The sequence below is a fragment of the Taeniopygia guttata genome, chromosome 2 (assembly GCF_048771995.1).
Source record: "Taeniopygia guttata chromosome 2, bTaeGut7.mat, whole genome shotgun sequence".
NCBI lineage: Eukaryota > Metazoa > Chordata > Aves > Passeriformes > Estrildidae > Taeniopygia > Taeniopygia guttata.
The window spans coordinates 117,217,743-117,243,593 of NC_133026.1; the positions used below are offsets into that span (position 1 = coordinate 117,217,743).

The 25,851-nt window shown below is 39.5% G+C and overlaps 1 protein-coding gene and 1 non-coding gene across 6 annotated transcripts; both read left to right on the forward strand.

The window, feature by feature from the left end:
* The first annotated feature begins 992 nt into the window (after positions 1 to 992).
* MTFR1 (mitochondrial fission regulator 1) lies at positions 993 to 25,274 on the forward strand. Of its 5 annotated transcripts, none has more exons than XM_002198749.6 (8): positions 993 to 1,135; positions 7,393 to 7,535; positions 10,800 to 10,898; positions 16,198 to 16,316; positions 19,484 to 19,725; positions 21,491 to 21,749; positions 21,851 to 22,019; positions 23,599 to 25,274. In XM_002198749.6, exons 2-8 carry the CDS (start codon positions 7,470 to 7,472, stop codon positions 23,656 to 23,658), a joined length of 1,014 nt encoding a protein of 337 aa, XP_002198785.1. In that variant the 5' UTR covers positions 993 to 1,135; positions 7,393 to 7,469; the 3' UTR covers positions 23,659 to 25,274. The 5 variants fall into 5 exon arrangements, with proteins under 5 accessions (XP_002198785.1, XP_012427557.1, XP_030122133.1 ...); XM_012572103.5 differs by having other exon boundaries at positions 1,009 to 1,164; XM_030266273.4 differs by lacking the exon at positions 993 to 1,135 and adding an exon at positions 1,175 to 1,470.
* On the forward strand, positions 13,443 to 13,515 carry TRNAV-AAC (transfer RNA valine (anticodon AAC)). The gene has a single exon. It is a non-coding gene; the product is annotated as a tRNA-Val (tRNA).
* Positions 25,275 to 25,851: the final 577 nt, after the last annotated feature.

The following is a 25,851-nucleotide window of genomic DNA, read 5'->3' on the forward strand; positions in this document are numbered from 1 at the left end:
GCTGAAAAAACCTCTAACAGCACCAGGTTCAGCATCTTGATCCTTTACGATGGTTTGGGTCCCCATTAAGGCAAAGGTTTTCTGTTTCCTCGTTCCTCCAAGTAACCTTCGCACCTTATTTTAAAATGCTTCAGTAAAGTGTTCAGTAGTTTCTAAAGCTGAAAACAAGTAATGCTTAAATCAATTCAGCACGAAGAAACTCTTCCTGAGTTTCTTTATCGCGCAGCCCCCTCTGCCCCACAGCGATCCCGTTCCCGCTCGGTTCCCACAGCGCTCCCGGCCCTCCTTTCCTCAAGGTTTTAACGGGACACAGCGGACGCCAGCGCAGGAGCCACGGGCGGTTCCGCAGCCGACAGCCGCGCCTCGGGGAGCCGCCGGCAGCCGCGCCGGGGCTGCGGAGGAGCCCAGCGGCAGCGGCCCCGCAGCCGCCGTAGGAGCGCGGCCGCAGGCGGGCACGGCAGCGCTGGAGGGGACCCCGCTGCCGCTCCCCACCGCCTCAGAATACGGAATCAGCGAGGCTGGAGAACACCTCTGAGGCTATCGAGTCCAGCCTGTGGCCGAGCGCCACCGTGTCATGGGGACCAGGGCACTGAGTGCCACATCCAGCCTTTCTCAAACACCTCCGGGCATGGTGACTCCACTGCCTCCGAGGGCAGCCCACTGCAACGTTTAATCACCCGCTTTGTGGACAAATTCCTCGCGATGTCCAACCTGAACCTGCCCCGGCACAGCTTGAAGCTGTGGCTTTTATCCCGTCCGCTAGTTGCCAGGGAGATGAGACCGACCCCCACACAGCTAAGACTAAAGGCTGCGGCTGTGGCACTGGCACTGGCACTGGCAATGGCAATGGCACCGGCACCGCCCATCCCGGCTGCGCAGCCGGCGTCCCGCCCCTATTGGCGGGTCCCGCTCACGTGACCGCGCGGGGGGCGGCTCCCCCGCCGCTGCCGGCTCGGCGCCTGCCGGGTAGCGCCTCACCCCCGCAGCGCGCGCCACGTCCCGCCTCCCGCGCCCGCCGCCGGATCCGCGATTGGCCAGGGCGGTGCCGAGCCGGCCGCGGATTGGCCGAGGCGGCGCCGAGCCGGCCACGGATTGGCTGCCGGGGCAGGGTCGCGAGCGGCCGCTCGAGCAGCGGGTGAGGCAGCGCGTCGGCCGCGGCGGCGGGTGAGGAGGTGGGGGGGGGGGGTGGCGGCGGCCGCAGTAGTGGCGGCGGCCGCGGTTCTCCCGTTCCCCTTGGGCAGTCCGTTCCTTCCTCCTGGGCAATCCCTTCCTTCCTGGGCAGCCCCTCTTGGCGCGGCCGATCCCGGGCGAGGGGCGGTGCGGGAGGGGAAGCTTGCCTGAAAGCACGTCCAGGCCGCTCGGTGCGGCCCCGCTCTCCCGGGCAGGGCAGGTGCCGGCAGGACCGTGGAAGCGCCTCGAGGTGCTGGGCCGAAGCTTTTGTTCGTGCAGGGGACCTACTGTGATGAGAAGGTGACAGGTCACGGGGAATAATGTAAATACAAGATCATGTGGAGATAATGTGGGAAGTTTTTTAAGGACGCTTTGAAGTAGAGAGTTGGTGAATGAGAGGGGGAAAGAGCCGTAATGGTTACGGTGGTTTTATTTTTCTTTTCTGTAAACTTACGCTGCTTGCTTTGTGCACCCTTAGTGATACTGCTGCCCTGCTCAGGTTCTTCTTTAGTGGTCATAAATAAGTAACTTGTTAGGTGCGTATTTTCATTTTGTTTAACGAGCTGTTTGAAATTCCAAATATTGAGGGTGAATAGAGTTTGAATGCTGAAATCAATCGTAGTGCATTGACCTCTGCCTAACAGCATCAGCAGTACTTCATTAATATTAACATGCTGTCCTCAGAGTGCTCTGCAGCTCTTGTGAAGGCAAGACTTAAAAATATTAAATAAATAGGAATTATATCTTCTGATCTCTACTGGCTTTTACCTGGGTGATAAAAATGACTCAGCTCAGTTATCTGCACATCAGGTCTAAAAGTTCTGATTGTTTGTTGCTGAATGCAAATAATCTGCTTCGTAGGGGTCACTAGCTACAATTTGATTGCTGTGTGTAGGAACTTGACATTGTTACACAGAGAGATATCTGGGGGGAAAGTTGGATATTTTAAATGCTTTTTCAGACAAACACACCCTTTTGTTTGTAAGACTTACCTGCAGTTGTCTCTCAAAGCTGTAGCAGAAAGACTCTGCACAGGAGCTGGTGGGGAGGCCTGTCTGTCCAGCAGGGAAGTGCAGGTGTTTGTTTGTCATATAATACCTTGTGATCTATGGGTGTTGAAGGGTTTCACTTACCTCTCAGTGGTATCATAGTGCACTCTGCAGGTATAATCATTGCTGAGCAAAGGCTTTTGATTAAACTAGTGCAGAAACATAGTTTTTTTGTTTGGTTTTTGTTGTTGTTGTTGTTGTTGTTTTTTGGTTTGTTTTGGTTTTTTTTTTTTTTGCTCTGTCCTTAGTTGTCAAGATAGGATAGCATGAATGAAATCTGATTAATAGGGTTTTGCATGTTCAGGTAAATACAATGGGGCTATATTTTTAAGAAAGCTTTAGCAATTTCTGTTGCAAGTATGTATGATTTTCAGTTTCTGCTTTGAATTTCATACCAGTACTAGCTTAGATTATCCCTGTAGTATTGACTCACATTTATCTCTCTCTTCATGTCTTTCCAAACAGGTGGTTTTGTTAGTACTGGAGTGCTCTATTATTTGTAGCTTCCACACCAAAAAACAGTCTCCTGTTTCTGTCTGTATAACCTCTGACAAATGCATATTTACTTTGCTTGTAGCTGGTCTGTGTCAGTTTGGAACAGAATCTCTGCCTTTATCCAAAGATTCTTCTGCCCATTTGGCTGTTGTGATAATGGAGTTTGTTTTGCTTTATCTTCCTTTATTACTTTTTAAATTATGTTTCCTTGTGGACATAATGTTATTAGATTGGGTCATGTGGTAGTCTAGAAGATTGAGGAGATATGCTTGCCCTAGTTCTTGCTAAAATAAGGAGGAGCCTGGTCTTTATGCATTTCATTTTTTATGTGGCTGGTATTCCTTTGAACCTATGGTTCTTTGAAAATTTTATACTTCTTAAAGTTACGTCTTTTGAATTTAGAGACTATACCTTTCATTTTTCAGATTTCATATCTTTGTTTGTTCTTTGTTAAGGGTAATCTGCTCCATCAATCCCATTAAGTCATTCTCTTTTATGTTTGTAGGGATCCTAAATGAATGAGAGAAACCTTCAGAAAAAAAAAAAAAATATCAGATTTCCTTTAAAGAGCAAAAGCTCATGTTCTGAAGGGGACTTGGATAAATACAACATTCCAAAAATTCATAGAGGAATTTCAATTTGAAAGCAGTTGCATCTGATTTTCTTTCAACTTTTCATGTGTAGGACTCACTAAAAAGCGTGACAAAGGGCTCTTGTTCATAATTACTGGATATTATACCTTATGTGTAGAAATTCCAGAGCTTTTATATTTATTTAATGAGCTTTTTGTAATCTGTAAGTGGTATTGTCTCTCAGCTTTGTAGACTTGATATTTGATATGAGAGTATTGAACAGAGCCTGCAAAAGTGGTTGGGAAAGGTAGTGGCAAACAATCTCTAGGGGGCTTGGAAACGTAGCCCTCCTCATTTCTAAGCCAAGGAATTCCTCCATATTTCCGTATCAGTAAGAAAGTTCTCCAGCATTGCTAATTTCTGGGTTTCATTGAAATGAACCTATGAAATTCCAGCCCCTTCATGCTTTATGCAGTGAAATGTAATTCTTTGCTCTTTGGATGTCTTGGTAATCTTGTCTATCACTGCTGCTCATCCTTGTAATCGTTTTGCTGAGGCACAGGAGAAGGACCATTTTTAATGGCAGTATTACTTTCACTCGGGGCTCTTCATTGTAGTCATTGAGTTATGGAAATTTTTTGGGAATTAAACTATTTTTACTGTAGGTGGCACCAAGGAGGGGATAAATACCACAAAGATCGATATTTTAAAAAACGTATTATTCTGTTTCTAAAAGCGATTAACATGTAACTTCTGCTTCTGAAAATGGCATGTATACAGACCATGAGAGAAGAATTTGCTAATGATTTCATTCTTGCTGTCCAGCAATTTCTTTTGGAATGAACCCTGTCTGTTCTTGGCACATAAACCAATTGTGAAATATTTGTGTTTTGTGAAGAAAGGTATAGTGCAAGATAGTCTGAAAGAAATAAGTATGAAGTTTTCCTGGAGATAATTCTGTAAACTCATATAAAAATATATTTTGAAGCATTTCTCTTGTAGAGAACAGATCAGCTGGAGGTTGTTCAAATATGGTGGTTTTCCTTAGTGCCACAAACTAAAGAAGCTAATGCAGGAACTGGGTGTTACTCTGTGCTCTTACAGGTGGATTTCAGTCACTTTCTTCTGCAAAAACAGACAGGTCCTTGAAAAGAGCAAGATATTGATGACCTGAGTCTCAAGTACTTTAAGTATTTAGACTACAGAGGAAACAATGACTTACAAAGTGAACTATAAATATTTGTTTTACTGAAGTAGTCGTTTTGTTGAATGAATGCTCTTTTGTGTTCAGTCATCAGAGTCTTGGAACCTGGAATTATGAAGGATCACCCTAATATTTTAGGGCAGGATAAGTGTTTTGGACTATTTCCAGTGCTTTGTGTCATCGTATTCATTCTTTTATTCCTGGGAATTTGAGTCCCATTGACCAAGTTTCAGAAATTAATTATCAATATTTCAAAAATTGCTTTGACAAGTTTCTGAACATTGCAAGGTGAAATTCACTAGATATTGTTGTGCTGGGTGCTTATAGCTTGTCAGCATTTTCCATTTTACCTGCCATTGTCAGGGGAAAGCACTGAATACATACTGACTATGCATGTCACACACTGCTTTCTTTCCTGTTGCATCATGGTTGTCTTCCTTGCCTCTTACTGCTAATACATGTAGGCCTTTTTTTATGCCTGTAGGATGGAATCCACTTTGTAGCTTGCCTTTTTTAGCTTACTACTTCATATTCATACTGTTCTGACATCCTCATGTTGTGCTACTTCTTTTCTACATCTGGTTTTGTGCTTTTAATTGGTTATCTTGTCAGTTTTTCTGTTGTTCTTTTACCCATTTGCCTTTAAGTTTCTTAAATTCATGGAAACTTTCTAGACCTGCTCTGATTTCTTTGGAGGAAGTTCTAACACTCGCTTTTCACTTCTGTCTAAATTATCTTTGTTGTTAGACTCAGACCGCTCATTTAATCAGAAACAAAATCATACATTTTCTTCTCTGCCTGGAAGAAAACGTAACTCTGACTTATTTTAAACCATGAGCTGGCTGAAAGACCAATGTATCAGGATACAGTCATTGCTTTTAGTTCTATCGGTTGTCTTTCTCAGCCAACCCTGTCTTTGCAGCTGCTCAGCAATACCCTACCTTTTTCGCTTTTATTTGAATTTGTCTTGATACAGCTTTCTTTTTTCTTCCTTTGATTTCCACACTGCTTGTTGAACAAGTCTGGACTTTGGAATGAGGTGGAGTATATCACGTGTAATCACACCTTTGGAACAGGCTTCCGCTTTTAAAGGAGCATTCCTCTCTTTTATGTCACTGCATGCTACAGTGCCAAATCCAATGTGCAGCATTGTGCTCTTCCTGTTTTAAGAACACCGCAGGTACAATGAAATCCAAGGTCCATGCAGTGGGTTGTGTAAGAGAATAGCAGATGCCTAAAGGAACAATAGATCAAGTGTATGGTAATGCTTCTCTAACATACTTCTCCAGCATCCCATAAAGAAGTCCATTATTTATTTTGAATGAGTGTAGCTTGTGTTCATGGCTGTTTGGTAGCTAGCCCATTATTCTTCCCTATTGTTTTTCCTATAACAGTTGCCATTTTCCTTCTAATCTCCTGCTGTAGGTTAATAGTTTCTTCTGAGCTTAGTCACAAATAAAAGAAAATCTTGTGATGATGAGAAACTAATATCAACTGGTTTTCTAAGCCTGTCTAAAAAAAGATAACTGTAAGATTGTACTGTTTCTGCCAAGTTTCCACAAGAGGTACATTATTACTAAGGAACTGTAAACTGTTGAAAAAAATCTGTAATGGAAATAATGATTTAACTGTAGGGCTTGTGGGCACTTCCAAACAGCAGAGCTTTTCCATCTCCTGACTTCCAAACGTCCCAAGTACCAGTTCCTTGCTGCTGACTAATTGCTTTAGTCATCCCTGTCTGTATATATAGTGACAACAGCAACACCGTTGTTCATACTGCAGATACGTTGCTCAGGGTGGATCAACAGAGTGTTGTTTCCAGACTGCTACTCAAAAGAAATGTAAACCCAAATCTGTGGCTTCCTTTCCTGGTTTTGGTGGCATACACTTCTCAGTGGTGTCCAGGTTATGACTGGTGTAGAATATAGTTAAAGAAAAAAGTACACTATCCTCACTAGAGGAGCAATAAAACCATCTTGAGTCAAGTGAATTGAAGTGTATATAAATAGACAACATTTGAAATCTGTCTAATTTTATAAAGTGCTTGAATATTTTCATGTCCTGCATCTACAGTATTTCATGTCATTTTCCTGCATTAGGCATTTTTCCATGTTTCCTTTCTCTGCTTAGTTGTAGGAAAAAGGAAGGAACAACAAAGCTGTCAGAGAATGTGAGTCAGGAGAGGTGATCAGCATTTTGCAGTCTGTTCCTGCATAGGAATGAGTTTCAGATATGAGTATGGCACTTTAGTCTTAGTGCTAATCCCCATCTGCAGGCATTCCATAGGGCTTGATGCTCACTTAAAAGAGTTGTTGAATGCCATCATCTGTCCAAGCTCAAGTGAGCAGTCATTTTCCCAATTTTTTAATTGTTAACTTCACAACAGCTTGGATTTCTTTCCAGTACCTGAAGGGGACTACAAGGGAGCTAGAGGGACTTTTTGCAAGGGCATGTAGCAATAGGACAAGGGGCAGTGGTTTTAAACTGAGAGAATAGGTTTGGATTAGATAAGTACCACCATGAGGGTGCTGATGCACAACAGGTTGCCAAAAAAATTGTGGATGTCCCATTACTGGAAGTTTTCATGGCCAGGCTGGGTGGGGCCCTGTGCAACCTGATAGTGGAAGGTGTCCCTGCAGATGGCAGGAGGGTTGGAACTGGATGACTTTTAAGCTCCCTTCCAACTGAAACAATTCTATGATTCTATAAAAATAACACTACTAAAAAGTCATTGTTACCAGTGGTAAGTAGATGCCTTCTGAGCACCTTTGCTTTGCAGTACAAGGTATTGGTGTCATCTATTATGTCTTGTTTCTAAAGCTTGTTTTTTTTAGGAATGTAGCAGTTTACTTCTGACATGTTCCACAGCATGCATCTAAAATTCTGATGTGTCTCATTTCAGAACTACTATGGAACCTTGGCAACCGTGTAGGTTTGGAAGGCTTAAATCCAAGTTCGGAAAGGCCTTTTCCAGTCCTGATGATTTGCTGGCTGAAGCGCTTAATTAGGATGGCTTTTGAACAAATTGGATTGAACATGGAATCAGTAAGTGTTTCAAACTTCCTTTATGTTTTCAGAAAATAAGGTGTAGAAAGCACTTAGTCTGTTTTAGTTTGTGCTTATCTAGAAGAGCACTTTAGGTACACTCAATACTGGGATGATTCTGCATTGCTGAGAAGTCATCAGGTTTGTGACTTGAACACTGAAATACTGAGCAATAAATGTGTTAAAAGTACTATGCAGTTCATTCTGGTTCTAATAAACTGTTTACTTGGTAAACACTGTTTTTCATGCTGGACTTCCGGGTGTGTTTTGAAGTGAAGGAGAATTCCATCTTATTTTTAACAGTGATAAAAAATAATCATATTTCTTGTTCTTTTCTTGGAGATGCAAAAGCCCCATGAAACTGAGATGGCTATAATTGTGCTACATTTACCTCTTCTCTGCCGTAGTTAACCTCTTCTGGAGGTGTAACAGTACATGAGAGCAATGCAGCTGTGTTCTTTAGTGGGTAAACAGAGGAACAGGCCTGCATAGCTCTCCTCTTGGAGGAGACTATATAAAGAGTTTTCTTTGAATGCTTAGCAGAGAGAGACAGAGAACTGCTGCACATCAGCTGCTCTGTCACTGACCTCTAGGAAGCTATTTTGAGTACAAATGTTGACCTCAGTGCAGTAATCCCTGTAAGTTTTTGAAGTATTTTAATGTTTTAAGAATGGGGAAATCCTTAACAGCCAAGTGCAGTATTTAGTCAGTATTATTGTGGTAGAACCTTTTATCAGTCTTGGGAATCTATGGACAGCAAATTGTTTATACAGTGTAAATGAAGATTGACAACAAGAATCTGTATTTTAGGATTTTATTTGAATTTTGATCTGAGATTCCATGTTACTTTGAATTTTCAAAGTATAAGAATATGTTGCATTATGACACTGATAATTCAGCAATTTCAGCCTAAATAAACAAGATAGATAAGGGAGATAAATTAATTTTTAATCTGTTTCTCCCCATTCTCTACTTGTATCAAGCTTGTGATAATGCAGTTACATTTCCAAACGTCAGCTGTTCTAGACAACAGTGAAGTGGTGATGCAGTGGGAGTGTATGACTAAGTAGCATTTTGCAGACTTGCTCAGCCAGTGCTTCAAGTCAACAAAAAGTTGTGTGAACTTGGTTAGAGCAGTGCTGAGACCTCAGCTCAGCTGAGCAAGAACTGACTTTATTTGCGTCCCTTGTGGCACAGTTTGCATGCAGTGTTCTGAAATGGCAGTGTTCTGAAATGGCATATCTTGTATTACCAAAACTGAATCACTCAGTGTTTTGGTGCACCAAGCCACTGTCGTTGAAGAGCCCCAAGGGCAATTGGAAACTAAATATTTTTGACTGCTAGTCAACAACTTTTCTGTGGTCTGAGCAGTATCTAAACCAGTTTTGTTGTTTGTTTAAATACATTGTACTTGTGTTGGTAATAGTAGTAGTCAGACTGTCTTGCTGTTGTAGACTTCTGCAATTAAGTCTACCTTTGACTTGCATTATTTGTTCTAATGTCCCATCACTTCGAGTCTCTTGCCAGCAGTTCTGCTTTAATCAGAATCAGTTGTGAATAATGAGGCTGTATTACTGTGGTGCTGTTTGTCAGTGACTTGTTATTGAAGGCTACTGATCTGCCTGCTGAGACATGTAAACAGACAGGTGATACACAAAAATGTGAGGTCTTGGTTGAGGCAACCAAAATGTAGCATCAATAGACTACTCTGAAAAATTTGTGTTCAGCTTAGCAGTGTATTAAGCAAGAAAATGTAATTTTTACAGAACGGAAAAAAATAGATCTAAGTGGATTCATGGCAAAGTTGCAGCTCTGTTGTGAGGATGTGGCATAGCATATGTGCAGTACACATTTATTTTGTCAAAATGTTCACATTCCAGTAAAGCCAGAGGAAGGAAGGATAGAAATTAGAAATAGGCATGTTTATGTGAAGTTTGTGAAATAATCTGGGGATCAATATAATGGAACATAAACTTCCATTTTTAATATAACCTTCAACATCTAGGAGTAGTGATCTTTGCTTAGTGTATTAAAATGTTCAGCTGTGTGTTATGCAACTTCCACAGCACCACTATTGTCATCGTACAGGCAATATTGCCATTGCCAATCCAGAATAGCCTGGATTTTTCCTGGTTTCTTTGTTGGGCAACCTTCTACCGGGATATCAAGTTTGCTTGAAGCTATGATCTTTTAAAAACTAAAGTCTGACTAGTAAATTCATGTTTACAGCCATAATTAAACACTGGCCAAGGTTTTACAATTACCATACAATGTTCTAATTGTTTACTAACAACATACCCTGTGTTAGAGTCTTCTCTTTTTTTTGTTGTTGTTTGCATTGTTTTTGTTGCCTTTGCCTGTGCTGAAATCTTTCCTACTTCTCTGTGGGGTGTTTGCTTCTGTTCTGGCTCATTTTGTAGTATTCTCCTAGGATTCAACTGCCATTTTATTTCCTTTTATAAGGCTTTTGTAAATACTAAATACAACAAAAAGAAGCAAATTTAATCCCTGTTGAAACAACATGGAGAAAATGTAAATTGCAGTAGAAACAGTTATAATGAAGCCTGCTATGTTGAGCTGCTGTGGGCAGTTTTCTCTAGGTGAATCTATTTTTTTGGGGGGCAAGGAACAAAGTTCCTTTCTTACAAAAATTTTATCTTATTTTCTCCATTTTACTTTCCTTTGCTCTTTAATTTCACAGTTACATTTTCATATTTATTGTAGCTTATACTTATTTTCATTAAGAATGGTAGACACTATTCCTGTTTTAGAAGAGCTCTTAATTAAAAAAAGAAAAAAAATATTTTGAGAAATGAAGATCTATGTGACTTCAAGGATTTTTAATGATTGAGTGGTTTTTCTTGAAACCCTATAAAAAGAAGTGTCTCACTGAATGTAGGTTCTTTATTGTCTTGAAAATTTGAATGTTGTGTTTTTGAAGATACTTTTAGCTCCTGAAGTCTTCTGCATTACATGATTTATTGTTTTGGCTTTAGACTTAATACAAAGGCTGCCTCAGCCTTAGGCAGCCATAGCTGTACTTTACTGATGATGTATAATGTGTTTGTGCCAGTTCAGGGATAGAATGTAAGGAGTTCACTGGGACAGAATTCAGTATATGAACATTAGATCCTACTCCGTCATGAAAGGAATTACTAAATATGTTTAGCATAAGCATGGTGTGGAAGAATAAGGGAGAACTATTACAATATGGTACAAAACTCAGTTCCCTTAACCGCTGGCTGCTTTATTTTTCCCATGCAGGTGCTTTGGTCAAGCAAGCCTTATGGTTCATCTCGAAGTATTGTAAGAAAAATTGGTACCAACCTCTCTCTTATACAGTGTCCAAGAGTTCACTTTCAGGTAGGTGTTGTCAGCAATTTACAATCTGTTTCTCACTATACTGCTAAAGGGATTTGCTCATGACTAGAAGGTTTGTAAAAGTAGAATATGATAAACTAGATACAGGAAAATTAGCTTACTTAAGTTCTCTCTGCTTCCAAAGTCAGATTTTTTTATAAATAAGAACATTGAAAAAATAATCATAAAAGAGAAAAATTATTGAAACTTTATTTATATAAACAGTATTTATAAGCTAGGCTTAAGAGGCGCATAAAGATGAACAGTATTAAAAATACTTTGGAAAATAAACAACTTTATCAGAAATCAAAAAATTAGTAACAAGATAACATGAGTGCCCTGTTTGCTTTTGTTTAAAATACAAGGCTAACACTGTGTAGGTGAAAGGGTAGGGTAAAGAGCAAGTGTAAAAGCTTAAGGAAGAGAAAACCCATGCTTTCTATAATGAGTCTTTCAGGAACAGATGGGAAAGTGGAAGCTGTTACACATAATCTCTTCAACTCTGGTGTTAGGGGTAGGGGGTGGGTATAGAATTGGAGAAATTTAGTGTTTGAAATTCAAGCTGAGAGAGGAATGTTTCGTGGGCTGAGCAAGGGTGGGGAGTGTAAAGATGAATGGAGGGAATCAGCTGCTACACTTAAGATATAGTAATTTTCACACTGCTAAATTTTGCAATGTTTAAATTAATTTCTTTATAATAAATGAAATGTATGAACAATACTTAGACTTGAAATTACAGTAGCAAAACCAGATAGTTCAGATTACCATAGAAGCCTTATTAGTAAAAGCCATGCTAACATTTTGCCTCTCTTTAAAAAATTACATTGAGAAAGCTGAGGCAGCTATCTCACATTTCTAGTGGCTTGACGAAAAAAAAGGTAAAGGAATGTGGAGTTTTGTGCAGGTGAGGACAACAAACAGCATGCTAGACTAAACTTTTGAATATGTAATTAGTAGATGTTTTGCCAGCAGGAAGGCTCCCTGTGCCTCAGATTTAAACGGTAGTGAAGTCCTCCTATGTGTCTGATTTTCTGTGCTGTAAAGGCCATACAAGGGAAGATGGTGCTTGTTTGCAGATAGTTAGCCTCATACTGACTTCTCTCAATATGGTACATAAAAGCAAGGAATGGCAAGATATATCTGGGGAATCTGTTCCTGATTATTTTTAGTATTTAAGCAAAAAATAAGTACATAAATATGTTTCATCTGGATTCTGTTAAAATAAATATAATATTTGCCTTTTTAGTCCTCCTAAAGAGACACTAATTCAGCTTTATGTGTACACTAAGTTTAAGCATTCACCTTCTATGAGATGAAAGTAAAGGATTCTGAAAACAGAAGTACAGTTGTGAGAGTTGATTTTATTAGGAAAAAATTGTTTATAAATAACCTATAATAATAATGATGATTTAATTAGGAATAAATTGTAATAAAGTTGATTTCATTAGGAATTAAATTCCAAAATTTGTGCCTTGAAACACATTAAAATGTATATGGTTTGTGCAAACTCTAAAGTATTTTAATATATAAGCTGCTGAACATGTTAAGTGTGATGCTAACATCTGCTCTTTGTGTCTTTATCTCAGCATTAAGATTCTATACTGAAGTTCAGTACTGATCTTGATCATTTCCATGCTGTTGCAACTGACACTTTCCTATAGCTGTCTCTTTGTCTTTCTTTCTTGCCAGCTTTAGCTCTATTATGAAAGGACCATGAACTGAACCTTGCTGTAAGTTATTCTATTTAAAAAAACAAATCAAATCTTGCATCATCTGAGGGTGCATGCATGGACTCAATGTTTCTAACCCCAGAGCATCAGGCTTTTCATGGGTCTGCATTTTCCTTACGATAAATGGATAAGACTCATTGAAAAGAGTATCTCTGTAATGTTTATACTTACCTTCTAGCATGCTTTTGGTCAGCTAGTCTGAAAAAAAAGTAGCCAAACATGCTGATGTTTGGAGTCTACTGACTGTAAATATTGCCATAGTCAACATTTAAATTAGCCGCTAAATACTAAAATGCAGCTTACATATTCAGTAAGAGGTGGCAGAGCTTACGTACTTTATACACTCTATATGGCATGAACAAATGAAAATAGTCATATCGATCTTTTATAGATCATATTTTTTAGATTTATATGTGGTCTTTAGGAGAAAGTAAAATTAAACTTACCAGTATAGCCTAGGTAGATTCAACCAAACTTACAGTAGTGTCTCTCAAGATAGCATCCTTCATCTACGGCATCTCTGTTTTAGTCCCACGCTTCTCGTCTCTGTCTGATGGATGCCAGATAACTCAGTGGAAGTTTCCTTACAAATTGGTGTGCACATAACAAACATCTGAATTTACCTGGCTAATTTGGAAAATCGCAGCAAGTTTGTCTTATTTGAAGTGTTTCCAAATGTTTAATACATAACTGTATTAGTAATTTGAAACGAGAGGTGTTTATTCTGTTGTGAGTTGTATAAAATGCGTGCTGTGCCTCGCACTTTTTGTGGCAAACAAAAGAGCAGGGAGCCTGCCGTGCCGCCCTGGTGAGCGGCGTTTCCGTAGTGTAGTGGTTATCACGTTCGCCTAACACGCGAAAGGTCCCCGGTTCGAAACCGGGCGGAAACACTGCCGGATTGGCTTTTTCTTTGGGTTGGGCTCGATGGTTTTTATGTGCTTTTATGTGTCCCTTCCGGCTCGCGGTGCCAGAGCAGTACAGTGTCTGTAGTCTTCAGAAGTCCACGGTGGGATTTCCTGCAGCCCTCAGGAGGCGTGTCTCTGTGTGCAGCAGGCATGCACACTAAGATAGGCAAAAAGCCTGCGAAGGAAGAAGTGGGGGAAGCACCTACACAATATCCAGAGAAAGAAAAGCAGGCTATGGCATTGATTCATTCAGTTCTTGCCATCCAGTAGAACTCGGCCTCTGTTTTCAGTACCTTGTTCTCCATTTTAGGTGCTGGCAGAGCAGTTGTTCAGGTTTTTTTCTGCTGGAATTGACCAGAGGAACAGGGTAGTCACAGAGGTGTTCATAGGCAGGTGAAGGTTTTGAGAGATGGGTATTGACTTTTTACCTTTGAATTAAAGTAAAAATCTTGCATTAACTTGAAATTCAAATTCCACTGCTGAGGAAGGATTTGTTGTTTTTAGGGATAAAGAAAAGAAACATCTGTATATAGGGTAACAAGCAGATTCTGTTTACACATAAATATGAATTAAAATTAAGAAGAAACTTGTATCACAATATAACAGAAGGCGGACTACTAAATCTTGGATTGGAAGTTATTTATCTATGCAGGAATTCTGGCACTGGTAAATATATTCTTTACTGTTGATTTAGAAAATTATTTTTGATTCAAGTGTGTGTAGTTCCTTTATATAAAAGTGGCTTCAATCTTTTAATGGTAATATTACTTCCAGAAAAATCTGTATCACCTGCAAAAAGTGGCTAATGTATTATGGATTTTTAAAATTGCCATTAACATTAATACAAACGCTGTGGTCCCGAAAAATTCTATTAATTTTTAAAAAGAAAAATGTCAAGGAAACCTCAAACAGCAAAAATCCTAACATGCAATATAGTATTCTCTAGACTGCTTTAAAGAGAGGCAGACTGTAATGGTATTAGGCACAACTGTTAATGTGATAAACATATTACCATCTGTGCTGATGCTACCTGGAAAAAACCCTGTTGTTTCCAAATGATCTGATGGTGCCAATATGCACTCCTGGGAGCTGTGATAAAGACTCTCATACAAGTGAGAGTGTGAGGTGAAGGCAACTAATCTCAATTTCTAAGGCTGTTTGCAGCAACTCCCAGGGAGAAAAACCCCAAGCCCACAACTTCTCTCTCCTGAGACTTCTGTATAAGAGGCTACTACGAAAATATGTGTAGATGTTTTTCTGAAATGGTCTCACCTCATCCAGGCTGCAGTCCTGCTGTGATAGGTCTACAAATGCAGATTAATGCAAACATTTCATAGTAGTTTGCTCTTACAGAGCGGGGTTGCCTTGAAAACTGACCAAGATGCTAATGGTGTGGGTGCAGGCTGCCCTTGCGGACTGGCTCCTACTGCCACCATCTCTGTCAGTATTCCCAGCTTCTTGGCCACTGCTGTCTGCAGGCAGCACTTGAGCAGCTGCAACAACTCGTTTGCAGTTGGGTTTTTTTGTAGTGTTGGATTAACAGCTGGACTCAACTGATCTTAGAGGGCTTAAAGGGCAACTGTGATCTTAGAGGGCTTTTCCCACCATAACGAGTCTGTGATTCCATGGAATACAAGGAAAAGCTGGGGCATATATGCATTGTCAATACGGAACTCAAGGTGAAAGACCGAGCAGAACATATTACTGAAAGTTGTTTCAGTAGCTTTTATCTGCCGAGATACTGATCCCAGGCTGCTCATGACTCTGAACACGTGCCCTCATCTGACCTGGGGAAGCAGGCAGTATTTCAAAATAGATTTGAAACCATTTTATTGAGTTGTGACTGTGGAGTGAGTATTGATGGTCAAAACAATTTTTCAAATCACCATTCAGGTCACTTAACTGGAAATTGAAGAAAGGTTCCAGTCTCTGAAGCTTTGCTCACCTTTGGCTTCAAACAGCTGTAAAGCTAATGGCCAGAACCATGCTGGAAAATGGTCCATTTGTTTGGCATGTTGTAAATAAGATTGTTAGCACATAATGTATAATGTTATGATTGCATCCTACCTCTCCCTCAAAGCCTTTGTGATTACTGAGCTGGTAGAATTGGCTTTTTGCCTGGTTTTGGGGTTGCTTTGCTTGTTTGATTTTCCCCCTGTGCAATGTACATACTTCTTATACAGAAGTTGTAGGGAAAGGGAAACTTCGGCAGAATTTCACTTTAAGAAAAATACTAAATTAGAGCAAGATACTTAAAAAGTATTGGCAGCCTTAATGTCTTTTTTAACTACTGGTCATGAATAGAATTTAAAAGCATACTATTTGAGTTAGTATAGAAAACTGTGTGAGAATGTTGATGTTTGTTTATATTAAAGGTAACAATTTGCATTGGATTTTTAGTATTCATTAGCATCATGTGATGGTGTATGCAGTTAGCCATGACCTTTTGTGAAGTGTTCAGCAGAATGGATTGAATAGTTTGAGGTCAGTGAAATTATTCTGGACTGAGCACAAGACAGAAATAAGTGTTTAAAGTCTACAGATGTGTTTGGTGCATGTATGTGTTAATAGTTACATGTAGCCTCAGTAGAAGTATTTGGTAACATAAATGTGACTTGGGGTGAAAATATTGACTCTAAAACCTTTCAATCTTACTTTAAAATTTAGCTTATTTCTCATGTCACGGAAGGAAACACTCCTGCTCAACTCAGAGAAGATGCAGTGGCCTCCTTTGCTGATGTGGGATGGATTGCTGAAGAAGAAAGTGAAGTCTCTACAAGGCTCAGGTATGTTTCTAGAATCTTCTCTCTGAGAAGAAGGAACCTCTCTCTGAGAGGAAGAAACCTCACTTCTCTCCACTGAGACTGTGTTGTGCATTACAAATAGAGAGCACTTGAATGCTGGGAGAAAAAACAGAGGTAGGGTCTGGAAAAGAAGTAGTAGAAGTTAGATTAATAGGTTTATGAAACCAAGACTTGTTGGAAAACATACAGCAGATTGACATTATACAATGAAGACTATGGATTTTATTTATTTATGTATTGCAAAGAACTGCACACAATAGCTTCAAGCAAGGAAAAATGTCTACTGTGCTATGGCAAAATTGCTAACAGTGATTCTCCAGTTCTCCTGAGATTGTCATTACCATGGGGCAGTGAACTGTACAGCTTCCTCATTAGCAGCAATGGTCATTCTGGCAATCCAGTAATTGGCACGTTGTTTTTCACCTTTCTGGTTAAGGCTCTGCAGACTGCTAAGTACAATGAAAAAAATTAGTTTGTGTTTCACATCTTTAATCTTCATAACAAAATCTGGCAGGAAAGCATGTGAGCACCTGTGTCCAGAATGATGGGATAGGTATTGCTGTGTTGGAGCAAGGGTTCTGCACAGCACTGTCACTACATGAAACAATTTGGCTGAAGGGATGAAATTCTCTGCTCTATCCTACTCAGGTTGCTGCTCAGACTATCCAGAAACAAAAGTACAGTACTGTAGTGCAGAGGAGGTTTTTCTTATAAACAAGCTGATCTGTCAGAGAAGGGCACAGATCGTGGCTTCAGTGATTTCAGGAGGATACTGTTCTTAATTTAAAAGCATAGGTTTGAAAATAGGTTAGTAATGCCCTAGATGCCCTCCAACATGACTTGCTACAGTGAAGCTTTGCATAACAAACATTCTGGCACCACCACGATAATTTCACAAACTCGGAGGGGAGTCACAGAAATCAGCACTTGCTTGGGAAGCACTGTTCCTGAAGTCTGTTTGATACAAAGGAAATTAACTGTCCGATACTACTTTTGTTTGCACAGAAGTATTTCATTTAAGGACTGAACTGTAAAGCTATTACATTTAATGGAGACAACAGGGAGAATGGCTCTTTGGTGCTTCAAAGAACCTATTACGAAAGATGTAGGACTGCATATTTCCTGAAATGTCTGCATGGGAAGGGGGGAGCAGGGACAGATGGATGTGGGATGGGACTAAAATAATCCTGCAGATACATAGTGACCTTAAGGCAAACAGCTTATGATGGAGCACAGGAAGTGAATTACTTAGCAGATATGACTATTTCAGTGTGCACAGTTTATTATGTCTGTGCACGGTATTAGTAGTGGAGCTGGTATGCATTAGGTGTTTTCCAGGCATTTGAAAGTCTCTGTTTCGACAGGATCACATAGGTGTTACTGTTAAATATTTATCCACTGTAAAATTTAGTAAACAGTCTTACATACATAGTTTTTTTTTTTTTCTGTGAATACAGTTTTATAGAGGAAGCAACTAAAGGACAAATCATTTTTCCTCTACCGCTAGTCAGAGTAGTAATGACAACTCAGGCATAAATAGTTTTCCATAGTGTTAGTTTCCAATCAAGACATCTCCTTAAAACTTTATTACTGCTCTGAGAAGAAAATAACCTTTGTTGTTTAGCTATTCTGCTCCTTTAAAGAATTTCTGGAAAGCAGGTTTTAAGGAGTGAAGCGATCACTGGCTCCTTCCACTTTACTTAGGGAGAGCAGGGAGGTGGCTGCTATAGGAGGTATCCTGTTCTCAGCTTGAGTTGCTCTCTATTCCTTTCTAGATAACACCACCTAAATGTCATCCTCCATGATAATATTCAGTTGTCCTTGACCAAATTTCTGCAAGTTGTGCTGATGGTTTTTGTCCATGTCACAGAAGACTTAAACATGTATCTAATCTTGGTTTGATGTGGTCAGAGCACAGGGCTTGTTCTAGCCTTAAATCTTGGCTCTTGCTTTAGTTCTAGCACAACTGCAGATCTAACATGATGAGCACCCACAGTAGCTTAATCCACTCATCCAGAGTGGTGGGGCATTTGGGCTGGGTTAGCCAGGAGCCATTCTACCCATTTCAAAAAGTCCTTTTACCAGGCCCTATTCTCACTCTCCTGTTTGAATAAACAATGGAATCCTGGCATGCCCGAGAAGTTTGGGGATTGACATCAGGATGGATTGAGGAATAAAGTAGGTGGCCACATTTTGTGTTTTGAAGTTTATGATAATGTGTTGTCATCAATCCATATAAATTCTACTTACAGAATCATAGAACAGCTTGCATTGGAAGGGACCTTTAAAAGCCCCTGCAATGAGCAGGGATGTCTTTAACTGGATCAGGTTCCTCAGATTCTTGAGATAAACAGTTTCAAAATGCTAGTGTCTTTGTAAGGGCTTATTGGACTTGTTTGAGCAGATGCTCAATAATGCCTCAGTGTTTAACAAGGCTTGAGCTTTGGTGGGTATTAAGGGAAGGCAAAAGAGTTACATTTTCTTGTGAGAAGCAGAGGGAAGGTTATGGACTCTTTAAAGCTGTAAGGAAATTTTCTTCTCTGTAGTTCTAATTATTGTGTTAGAAAACTAAATAGGAGACCCATTCCCATCAACTGACAAGGAGTCTCTGCATCACTGAGCTGTTCCAAGCACTCCATATTTCCCAATGCTGCTAAAATTGGAGAATTTTCTTTAATTTTTTTTTTTTAAATTCAGAAATCAAAACAGTACAAAAAATATCCTGTGGAGCCAATAGACTCTTCTTTCTTCAAAGGAATCAACTGCAAATTGGTATTTGCTGTCTATGGGGAAAAATGGTAGCATTTAAGGGAAGAAAAATCTTAATTCAAATTAAATACACAATAGGTTTGCAGAGAAATAGATTGGGATAAAAGGAAATGTATTAATTTTTTTTTTTGCTGAAACCAAGGATTCTACAAAACACTGTCTGGGGGAAGAGAAGAAACACAGCTCATGATGCAGAGAGAAAGGATGTGAAGCTCTTATTTACCACAAACTATTTAATGTCTTGATGGAAGTTGACTTGTATAAAAACAATTGTATAAAAAGTCAAGTCTTCAACTTGTAACCCTTATTTGTAGATAACATTGCTTTAGTCATTGTCTATTTCAAAGCCTATAAAATATGTTGTGATATTTTTGTTACAGGTCAGAAGTTTGGACAAAAACAACCCAGCCTCTTCCAGGCGAAGCACATCATTCCAGGAAGTCCCCACACAGACAAACGTCCTTGCAAAGCCCCTCGGGAGAGGAACCAGTGCCCAGGAGCGCAGTGATGGCAAACGAAGAAGCGCTGCAGAAGATCAGTGCCCTAGAAAATGAACTAGCCTCTTTAAGAGCACAAATAGCCAAAATTGTAACTTTGCAAGAACAGCAGAACTTGACAACAGGTATTAAATTTGCTGTACTCTTAGTAAAAATCACTTAATTAATGTGTCCCTTTTATAATTACTACTGTGCTCATTCTTTTTTGTGAGATACTGCAGCACCAAACACTTCTCCATATTGTTTTGGTTAGTTTGGCACAGTAACCAAGGGGTACAGAATAGGTCTTGAAGATGAGTGACTTGCCAGATTTTCTGTATTTTTTAGTATTTCTAAAGCCATCATGTTTGTCTGTAAATCTGCCAGAGCTCTGAATCTGTGAATGAGTAAAGAAGTATTAAACAGCTTTCAGAGCAAAGCTCATGATAAACATGATGGCTTAAACCAAACTAAAAGAATGTAACTTAATTACTGACACTGAAGTCTTTCCATTCAGTAAGGAAATAGGCTCTCTGATGTCATTAAGTATTCATACAAGATGCTAATTATGCTTTTGGAATATGTAATATACATCTAAAGTAACAGAAAAAGCAATTAATTGTTTACTGCAATCATCTCTGGGACCAGACACATTGTCCATATGGAACCAAAAGTGGTGCACTGTTTCTGGTAGTAAACAGAATAATTCTTTCCCTGAATTTCTTTCTCCTCTTTCCATCACCTCTGACTCCTTTCAGTTTTAAGTCTTCAAAGATTAGCAGGAGACGGCCCTTGCTGGCTGCAGATGACAGGCATTTGATTGTCACTCTTTCCTAAGGTCACTTAACAAGTACAGCTTTGCCTATGTTTGTGTATAAAATCATATTCTGATTTTTCAGATGCTCCTTTAGCTGTTAACTGATAGGAGTTACTTCATTGTTCCTGAACTGTTCATATTCAAAACTATGAAATAGTTTTAAGGATCACCTGGTTTCACTCTTGAATTTTAATTATGGGGGGAGGGTGGGGGCATGTGAAATAACTATAAACATTTTTCCCCCCTTTACCTCTATTTATTAGGGAAATTAAATTTTTATTTTATCATCTTTATCTCCCTCTTGTGGTAGAACCTGGTAATGACGCTGTGTGTTTGCCTACAGGTACACGGAGTAGACTCTTCTGTTTTATTTCTATAAATATCTTTATACACTTTATACTCCAAGCCTCAAAACTCTGGTTTGATCTGATTTTTCTCAGTCTTTTAAAAGGTGCAATTAAACAGAGGTTTATTCATTTATTTGTCAGGTTATTACTGTTACTGTATTTATAACAAATTTTTACCTAAAGTATACATGGAACTCAAAATCAAGATTATTGTGAGAATCTCTATGAATAGAGACAGATGAGTAGCTGGCCTAAAAATACTTAACCTCAGACAGCTGGAATAAGCTTCAATTTTAGCGCTGATTGAACTCTGAAAATTACATTGAAAAATCTTGTATGGTAGTTTCTTTTTTGTGATAAGTAGGGAGAAGCACTGCTTCTGTGTCAGATTGTAACTTCCAGCTAAGTAGCTGCCTCTGAGAAGAAAGGGAAATACTGGTAACAATAGGGGCAGAACATGAAGCAGAACTAGAAGATGATGTGGCTTCTGTCCCACTGCAGTAAAAACATAAATGCACCTAGAATTAGGACTGGAATTTCAAAGGACACTTCTAACTTTTCAAGAAGGGTTTTCATGTGGCTTTTTAGCTGAACTTGCTTAGGTGGTTTAGGAATGAAGAAGTTATAATCTAAAGGTGGCAGAGGGGACACAATTGAAGTTGCTACAGTGCTTTTCTTACCTGAGCATTTGTGACATGTGAAGGGGAGTTAAAGTAAACTGACTTGTAATGCATGTTTTATTTGTAGTTGGGTCTAGTCCACTTGCTTCAGCTGCTGTCCCTGCTCCACCTCCACCACCGCCACCACCTCCTCCTCCTCTGCCTCCACCCCCTCCCTCAAGTCTGCATCAAAGTAAGTCTGCAATTGATCTCATTAAAGAGAGGAAAAACCAAAAAATGAACGCTGGCCAGAATGTGGTGGAAAACGGGCCAAAGAAGCCTGAAGTACCAAACATGCTGGAAATCCTCAAAGACATGAACAGCGTGAAACTACGCTCAGTGAAAAGGTAATAAATGTCAGTGTACCAAGATTGGTGTTAATGATTTGTTTTTATGACTCAAAACTATTTCAGGGTGAGACAGATGCTGATGCCATTTTCTTTTCTAGATCCTCAGAAGGTACAAAATCTAAAGTGTCTCAGCCTGCAGATCCTGCAACATTAATAGCAGAAGCTCTCAAAAAGAAATTTGCTTATCGATACCGAAATGATAGCCAAAGTGAAACAGAAAAAGTGATTCCAAAGGCTGAAACAAAGACACAGACTGAGGTGGTGCTGGTGAGTATTGTGATTCAATACTTGGAATACATCCTTGGACTATAGTTGTGCAAGGCAACCTACATCTTTCTGCTAACATACGTAGGTGTTACACAAGGTAGCATCTTATTAGGGCCACAAAACCCTGTGAAGTACTGCTGATACACCAGGACTTTTGGCAACCAAATGCTTTTGCTGACAAGTCTTAAGATTGTGTACTGTCTTGGCCCTAGCTTTAAAAAGTCCTGTTACAGTTTTGTTATTTTTTTTACAACAAAAATGTTTTCTCTTACCACAGCATCTGATACTCAGAAAACCATTGCTAAGGGCTCACATCAAATCCAGTCTGAACTGAGTTTGCCTCTTACTACCAACCTTAACCATTCAGCTGGTGCAGGTGAAACTTTGAAGCAAGATCCTGAAACATATCAGACATTCCTAGGAATTTGGAATATAAATTGTTAAGAATTCCTGCTGGATCTTGGTTCTTTGGTATAGGGACTTTCTTCTAATAATTGGAAATGCTGAGTATATGAAAGCAGTTTCTTTTTAGTGTGAGAATGTTAAATTGTATTTGAAGTCCACCTCCTGGCACAAGTTATTAATGGCTTCTAGTATATTTCAGGTGGATTTGAATTTGGTTTTTAAGCAGTGAACATTCAAAATACAAGTCTCTATCAATGTACGCTTAAAAACCAGCCTGGTATAGAGCAGTTGTGTTTGTCAGCAATCCTTGAAGCCTTGTGCTACGGAACCAGAGAGGAAGAGTAAAGAGGGTTTTTTTTAATTTGTGCAATTAAAAAAATGCAGATTAAAGTCCAAAAGTTGGTTCTGCTCTGAATTAATTTAAGGAAAATAACAATTCGCTGCCACAAATCTCAGGACTTTTGAGTACTTCAGCTAATTAATGTTGACCTACTTGCCTTTTGGCCTCTACTAGTTTATTTCTGTAATGTTCAGGCTGTTCTTCTCAACTAAAAGGCTAGATGTCTCCCAGGAATTAATCACATTTCCTGAGCATTTCTGGTGCATTAAGGAGAACATGAGTTGGCAATGTTTATTCATACAGGGTTTTTTAATGATTTTCTGTTTTTGAAATTTACGGTCCACTTTCTGAGTTAAAGGATCATCAAGTCCTCAAGAGCTAAGAAAATTGAAGATTTTCATTAAATAATAGAATGTTGATCCATAATGAGTTAATAAAATCTGTCCATCAATTACTATTATCTAACTTTGTTAGATCAGAATTGTATGGTGTCGTTGTATGACAGTTTTGAAAACGACTTGCACAGAAACGCAGGGTAGAGTAAGAGCAGAAGCACTGTTAAAGTGCTGCTGGAGCAGCAGGTGTAAGGATAACTGTCTATCTCCTTATTTTACTGCGGTGGTGGCTCCAGCCCTACTCCAGCAAGTCCATGGCTGCCTCCTCTGAGCAATGTCAGCTGTTGATAACACAAGTTAGCCTTTACTTTGTGACATCCACATGCAGAGAAGCAGGGATTATTTCTGCCCAAGTTCTGCTTTTACTACTTGGATAGGTAGTAGTTGAACAAGGGGTCTCTTGAAAGCAATCTGAACATGTTTCTGGTTTTCTTTCCAGTTCGGACCACACATGCTGAAGTCTACAGGAAAAATGAAGACTTTAATTGAAAAATCTTAGTGTTAAAAATTATTCTGCGAAAGACTGTTAAGCTGCTTTGTATGAAATATTTTACGTTGCAAATAGTACTAGTACTGAGAGGTCTCTTCTCTTACAGCACAGAAAGATCTAATGTGAAGTGCAGAAACAAGGCACTAAACATGTTTGTATGTAGGCAATTTATCAAGGGAAATAAATTGGACCATTATACTCAGGTATTAATTTTGTATTCAAGCTTGGCTTTCCACTCAGATTTCTGTGATGGATTTAGTTCATTAACACTAAGTTATACATACAACATTTTTTGTGCAAAACTGACCAGCTTAAACATCTGTTATTAATGATGATGATACACCCTTAAGTTAATATCAGTTTTATGTGAGTTCTACCTATAATTTGCACTACAATGTGTAATTTTATACTGAAATCTTCATGTTGAAGTCTTTCTTTTAAACTTAACAGTAGCAAATTTTTAGCCCAAAGAAAACCTGGAGGCACTCTGCTTCTTACTGAAACAAAGTAAAAACTTGAACCTGCTGCAGAGGTCCTAAATTTTAAAAAAAAAAAAAAAACCAAAAAAAAAACAAAACCTAAATTTTACATAGTAGTAAATTTTTGTGCAGGATTTTTTCTGTTTCACCTCAGCTTGCAAGGGTAAGAGTGTGCAACCTGCTCCAATCATCCTGTGGCTGTTACAAAGAGTAAAATCCTGCTGTGGGAGCCTCTGTCAAAAGGTAGTCAAGGGAATTTGAAATAGTCAGTAAATAGCAGATTAAAATAACAAAGAGTATGTGTTAATTAGCATAAAGTGCTGAAGAAAACAAAGGTACAAAGTACTGTGGGGTGCAAGGTGCCAAAAAGCCGCTCATCTCTGCTGCTCCAGGAGATGCTCTGGGACACCTCAGCTTGGCTCCCTGGGTATGTTTCTGGGCAGCTGGGGCTTGCACAAGCCCTTGTGGCCCCATCTGCAGGGAAGAGATGGGATAAGCTGTTGCCCATAACCCATTTTCCAGGGGAAGCCCATCTGATGCAGCAGCTGTTTCCTGCCACACCTGTACCAACCACCTGAGCTCATGTCTCCAGCCACAGGTGTAGAAAGGCTCAAGCTGAAAGTACAAGTCAGGGTGAAAAAAGCTGTGCAGGAACCAAGAGTTGCGGTTGAGGTGCACACTGAAACAAAGCCATGGTTTGCTCTGACCATGGATGAGCATTGAAAAAGCTGAGCTTGGGTATTTTTGGTGCTTTAAGCTGATCCCAGCTACTGGGACAAGTACAACTGCCTCTGGGAGCTTCTGTTTCCTAGGAAAAGACAAAAGCAGTGCTTTTTTAATAAAGACAACTGAATGGCTCTGACAAGGTTACTGAAGATGGGGAAGCTTTGCTGCTTATAACTGGAATGTAGGTTGTACGTGTGGAGGAGCTTTGTTTTCTGGTGTGGAACTTGAGGTGGCGTTAATACGTACACAACGTAACTTCCTTCCAAAGTGGTCTGCCATCAGTCCTGCTGATTAGTCATTCATAATCCTTCAGTTCTTTAAAGTGCCTTTAAAACACCTTTGTGAAAGTTAACTTTGGTTTTAAGTTTTGTATTTTATGCTCTATTGCCACTATATAAAATTAAAAGCAGATAAAATAAAGATGGCATATTTGATTTGTGATATTCTACAAATGACAGCAGCCACAAAAATGGAAGTTTCCATTCTGTTACAGTGACTAACCTCCTTGTAGTGATCCTCCTTGCATCTCCTCCAAGGCTGGTTTGCTTACCTTGCTGTGCAGCAGGAGTAACAGTAAGGGGGTGGGTGTGAAACAGCCCCACACTGTTCATTCAGGTGCATGCTGGTTTAACAAACAAAAAATGTTTCTCAGGAACTAGTGAAGAGTTTATGCCTCACCACAACAATAGCAGGAAGGGACTTGTTCAACAGCCTCTCCATCCCCTGGTATGCTCAGTTCTGCTGGCAGTCCAGTTAAATCATTAACTTGTAAAATTCAAGATGTCACTTGACCTATTAAACCAGGCTAAAGCATGAGAATTATCCACACCAGACATTGCTCATCTGAACTGGGGTATCCAGCACCAAAAATGAGGTGAGCTTTAGCAGTGATGTAAAATTACTGCAATAGAAATGTCATTTGTGCAAGAAAATCACAAAGCTACCATCAAATATCTTACACTGTACCTTAATTTGTATCTTTTTCCTTGAAATTACA

Bases quoted from the DNA above. Each gene is read 5' to 3' on its own strand.
- MTFR1 (XM_002198749.6), top strand. From the start codon at position 7,470: ATGATTTGCTGGCTGAAGCGCTTAATTAGGATGGCTTTTGAACAAATT. The intron at 7,536-10,799 runs GTAAGTGTTTCA...TTTCCCATGCAG, and splicing joins TTGGATTGAACATGGAATCA to GTGCTTTGGTCAAGCAAGCC. The intron at 22,020-23,598 runs GTGAGTATTGTG...TTTTCTTTCCAG, and splicing joins CACAGACTGAGGTGGTGCTG to TTCGGACCACACATGCTGAA.